Source organism: Sinocyclocheilus anshuiensis, unplaced genomic scaffold, assembly GCF_001515605.1.
Source record: "Sinocyclocheilus anshuiensis isolate Anshui unplaced genomic scaffold, SAMN03320099.WGS_v1.1 scaffold154, whole genome shotgun sequence".
Taxonomy (NCBI): Eukaryota; Metazoa; Chordata; class Actinopteri; order Cypriniformes; family Cyprinidae; genus Sinocyclocheilus; species Sinocyclocheilus anshuiensis.
In genome coordinates, this window is record NW_015546101.1 from 982506 (window position 1) to 988230 (window position 5725).

The window sequence follows — 5725 nt, forward strand, 5'->3', positions numbered from 1 at the left end:
AGCAGGAAAACCACTGCAGTGCACTATATTTGTGTGGGGTCACCAGGGAGGGTGTTTTTTTTTGTAGTAAAACAAGGTAATGTACACATAATGTACACATAGCAGTAGCCCCCCCCCCGGCCCCAACAAAAAAAAATCAACAAAAACAAATGAAAAAAACAAAACAAAACATGGCACCACTTTTTTTCATTATACATATATTCTTTTTTGTGAATTTCCGTTATTGCTGTTGTTTATAAGCTATTTTATGCCAGGTTACCCGTACATATGCATATGTAGATTTGTTGTATTGGTCATTTTCTTTATTTGACTGAAGGATATCTGAGATCTTTTAATGAATGGCCGTTCACATGAACAGGTAGCAAGCCAACAGGTCGCTTGGCAAAGGTGATGTCTCAGGACATGATGTAGGCCACCATAGTTTTTTGCCTGGCAGTTTGATGCCAAATTTTTCATTGTTGATATTGTAGGAGAAGTGACCTCCATTTTAGATAGTGAAATCTTGATGAAACAAATGCATTCAAAAAGGGTTTCCTTATTAGGCAGTATAAAATCCAGTTTGTTATTTAAATGCGTCTTCAAAATAATTTTTGCAAATAGGACATTAATTGTTAATATCAGTGAACAACTGACACTACCATTAATCTAAATAGCTTTAAAATATCAAAACCAGTAGATTATATAAAATACATAGCCAAGTTTTTGCTTCGCCCCATCCCTTTTACCTTTCAGCCAAATGTCTGGTTCATATTTGCCTTATAAAATGAAGTATATGAGTAGGATCATTACCATGAAATTTGGCATTACTCAATGAACTACAGTGTTATTACCAAAAAACCGAATGGTTCTTGTAAAGAAATCTCATCTTTGATCATGGTTTGTTTTCCGCGAATGATATCGGTTTTACAAAGGGCCAATGTTGCTACTGAAATATGGAGAGCAGGCTGGCCGATTCTTGAAAGAAATAACAAGAGGAAATTTAGCACTTCTGTTAATCGGGCAAGCGACACTGTCGCCATTGGGCAATAGTTTGAAAATGGCTGAACACTGGCCGAATAAACGAGCTGACTGATATATCGGCCTATCGCTAGGTCTAGCTATAATTTTCACACTCTTTCATGTACATACTCATATACACTATATGGATGTAAGGTAGGAAAGGATTACTCAAGCCCATTCTGTTCCAGTGCTGCCTCCTGAGAGACAAGGTCTTTTCTATCCAAACATTCCAGCTAAATTCCTTGAACTGAGCTTTAGGCTCAAGGAAGCGCTAAAGTTTGGCTATTTTACCTGTTGTTCTGCTCTCACAATGCAAGAATGAACAACTCCTGCATGTAGATGAGCCTCATGATGGTGTAGTCATCAGTTTGCCCGGCGGTTAACGTTACATGGGAGCACAGCAGATGCTGTTTATGCTAGTCGTGGGCTGGAGCTGTTCATTTGACATTTGGTCCCTCAGTGGCCAATACTCTCTGTATATAAAAACCCTTACAATATTTACAGTATCTTTTATACTGACAAAAATAGGTGAGACAAGACTGAGACAATCTGTAGACCTTACCATAGACAGAAAACCGCACAGGCCTTCACAGAAGGAACATATCCATGAGTGTCTTGCAAACAGTTTGATGTGTGTTAGATTACTTGGTAACGGATATAGATTCAAACCGTGTAAAATGTGAAACATAGGGTTTTATTTAAAATAGTCCCCTTTGATAAGGCCAGTTCGCACCAGAAAAATACAGTTGCAACACTCCCATAGACTCCCATTGAAAGCGGGGAATGCGAAAGTTCCAAACACAATATTACCAGCGCTAAACCCCATGCATTTCCATGTGTACCAAGCACATTCACTGGTAATTTGATTAAATGACTGCATTTTGTGACATTTTAGTTAATTAATGTTCATGGTTAGATGCTATCATGCATGGAAGCAATCCCCCTTTCCTCCTAGATTAAACACAGAAAAAAAACTGATTAAGGCTACTATAAATATAGTCAATGTAACATTATGCGTTCATATTTACCGAAAATTGCTGCAAATATATTCGCTGCTGCTATCTGTCCCGCTTAAACACATTCAAACAGGTTCTTAGCGCCAGTAGCTACATGAACCACGTGACCGCGAGATCAAAGGTTGTCGCAACTTTTTCAACGCCTCTGACTGGTTCACACCAAGAAAGATAACTATATAGACCTTAGTCATAGTAGTGCCATGTTTAATTTTTAAAGCTTTCACGTAAAACTCTTAATTACACTTGTAAACTGGACCTTTTCTGAGAGCTCTGATCTGTACCACCTGACCGCTGCAGATTCATGTAGGCGTTGGTAGTGTGTTGCCATAGAAAAGCATAATTCCGAGTCCAAGCCAAGGACGTGAACGGCTCCGAGTAGGACTTGACCTCTCGAAATTACGGCGAATAATGGCGCGAACAGTCTAGAACCGTTGTACAGTTCTTGCCATTGTAAAGACTGTAATTCTATCACTTACAGCCACAACAACTGTCGCATCCGGTGTAGACACGGTGTAAGGTCTATTAACGTCCACACCAACTGATGAACACGCTGTTTATTATAACCGCGCGCTACAGTTCTGTCGTCTGCTGCTTTAAACGCTCGAGCCTTTTAAAAGTTTTCATTGTTTATCATCTCAAAAAAAAAAAATCTGTGAAATTATTGTAACGATATCGTTCCTTTGTGAAATACGCTATAAACTTAGGAACGCTTAGAAAAACTATCGTCCTTGGTATGAACAGCCCTTTAAACTTTTCAACTCCTAATTGGGCTTTTAAGAGAAATCATAACTATTTTGTTAAGTTGTTGTTACCTGAGATTAATTAGTTGGCATCCTAATAGTGTTCAGCCAGAAAGTGCACAACAGTGTGTTTTAGTCTGTATTTGTCCTGTTCTTACCATTCCCTAGAAGATACACTATAATGGTATGGTTTCACACTACACAAACTAGGTATAGATTTACTTTCATAAATATCAAGCTTATTTCACCTCTGCAACTGGTGTTATACTGTAGGAAGCACAAGCTAGTCAATATAGAGTTGGGAGAGAAATGTCTTGAAGGGTTTGTACTGGGGTTGGTGGGGTGAAATGGGATATTAAGTCATCCATCTTCATCAGACTTGGGAGAACAAACTTTTCATTCTGTAAACAAGCTAACACTTAGGTTCTGATTCAAACACTTCCTCAGCTGTTACACTTGCAGGTCAGGTTAAATATGGACATTCCAAGGTGCTTTTGATCAGTGGCATGTCTGATAAAGTAGTGATTAAGGACAATGTGCAACAGACTTCTCCAGCACACACAATATGTACCCACTGTGCATTAGCTTGTCATTTGTATTGATTGCCAATCACTTTCTTCTTCTGTAATGTGCTTCAGCTTTAACCATTTGCTTCTAAAGTGATCTTGTTAATTGCAGATGTTTAAATTGTCACAAAAAATATACATGTTAGTGGGATACATACTGAAATGTCACATTTATAGAGAGAAAAAGTGGAGTTTGTGGGTGCAATCTCCATGAAGGAAATAGAAAGTCAATTTCAGAGTAAATAGATGGAAAATGGCTTGAAACTGTTTAATATATTTAGCTAATGCTATTTTTGACCTTCAAATAATATCAGTAAACGTTCCAAGGCCTTGTTTGCTTAGTTGGCCATTGGTGTGCAGCACCCATTGAAGCTCCATTATAAGTCCTAGACCATTTTAGTTCTTTATGCACTGTTACATTGAATGCACTAGATGAGAAATATACCTCTTTTTATACAAAATAAGAATCACTAGTTTGTCTGGTTACAGCTGAACCGGATTCATAACACTCAATAACATTTCTGCAATAAGGCTTGTACTTTTGGAGCTTAAAGAACTGAATATTAAGAACTTTCTAATGGTTCAGTTTCACCCTAAATGCTGCCATTTAGATGTTATGTTCCTTGCCCTTCCAGATAGGAAATGTTTGCAAGATGTCTCATGAATATAATTTGATGTTTTCATATCTTAGTGCCATCAAGCTATATGGGAATGAAAGCAACAAATGACGAGAGAGCTCATGAATGAGTTGATCCATGTTGACGGCATTACCGAGGGTGATTCAAACTAATGACCAGGGAGGGTAATTATCTTCTTAATTTCAACAGATATTGAAATGCCACACATTACACATGGCACACATGCTTTCTGCCAATGATGGGAACTGGAAAGTTTTCTCCTGGTGCATTTGTCTTGTCAATTTTACTGGGTCAGTCCATAATGGAAACGCAGTTGTGATGCATGTTTAACAGCTGAATACAACATGTACTTCTAAATCATTTTAAGAAACAGTCCCATTACAATTTCTATTTTATATCCTTTATACGTGTATATTTACACAGAACATTTTAACTTAGCAAACAGAAAAAGAAGAAAAAAATAAATAAAATCAGGATATTATAAGGGTCAACCTTTTATTGTGTGTAAGGTTCATTAATGACCAAAAACATTTATGTAGCCCAACAGTGTCAAAAAGTAGATGGACAACTTTTCTGTAACAAATGCCTTAGACGAGGGACAATACGTCTGATTAAAGGAAATCTGGTATGTGAGTATGTGTGATTCTTCCGATTGTCATTCAGTCTTCAACTTTTCTTCCACAGACTGTGGGCAGATACGGCTACAGATACAGAAGCAAACTATACAGAGATGGTCATAATCCACATAATTTAATAACTTGTAGAATCATCAAAAAAAGTCACATGTTGAAGGAATTACAGGTGTGTCCAGTGCTACACGCAGTAGTCTGCCCAAAGCGTATGAGAGTATCTGAAAGGTTATCTAAACAAATACTGGTTGAGAAATAAGCTGTACAGTTGCACCTATAGAATGTCAGGAGAGCATGTATGTTCACAAATGTGGTTTACAGGTCACCAGAGAAGTTCAGGAAACAAAAACCTACATGTAAAGCCTTTTATAAAGACAACAAAATTGGTTCTTTACAATAATCTAATGGCTGTAAGTTCAGCCAATTAAAAACATCAGAAGTTAACAAAAAAGAAGAAAAAAAAAAAGTATTTATAATTTTCCACAGCAGAGGGTCAGATACTAGAACCTTCCTTTGAAGGGCTTGAATCCTCCGCTGCCACCGGCCATGGGAACATTAGTGATCTGCACAATTCTGTTCATACCAGAAGAGGAATGACTGCAGAAAGACACAATCAGCCAAATCAATACACAGGCAGAAGTCAACATGTGAAGGAAAGACTTAAAACTAAATGTAATTTCCTGTAAATGTGCGAGACTCACGATTCATTAACCACCATGAGTAAATAACTAGCAAACTAACAAGGTGCAGTAAATGATAAAACTATTTGGGCTACAAAGCAGTGTCTATGACTGGAGGCGGCTGACACCAGAAACCTTGCACAGTCAAAAATGTACTCATTCAAGTTAAAAATAAGGTGGATAGAGTTAGTATAATAAAAAATGGCACATAACAGATTGACATATGCATGCTAGAACTGCATGAGTCTTGTTTAGGGCTGCAAAGGGGTGGACATTTTTCAGAAAATTTCCATGGGAACTTCGTCTGGGGAATTTAGGAATTTATGGGAATTAATTGGAAATTTGGGGAAATTTATAAAACTGCATCATATACAAACATAAATATAAACATTCTGTTTGATCATAGGCTCACATGCATGCAAACTAATACAAATGTAAAAAATGACATTTTTGGATT

At 37.4% G+C, this 5725-nt stretch overlaps 1 protein-coding gene across 5 annotated transcripts in view; it reads right to left on the bottom strand.

The window, feature by feature from the left end:
- Positions 1–4693: 4693 nt before the first annotated feature.
- LOC107700432 (SAFB-like transcription modulator) overlaps positions 4694–5725 on the bottom strand; it is an 18850-nt gene continuing 17818 nt past the window's right edge. For all 5 annotated transcript variants that reach the window (XM_016502070.1, XM_016502071.1, XM_016502073.1 and 2 more), the window contains one exon: positions 4694–5185. In XM_016502070.1, coding sequence (XP_016357556.1) covers positions 5089–5185 — 97 coding nt within the window. In that variant the 3' untranslated portion in view covers positions 4694–5088. The remainder of the gene's footprint in view (positions 5186–5725) is intronic.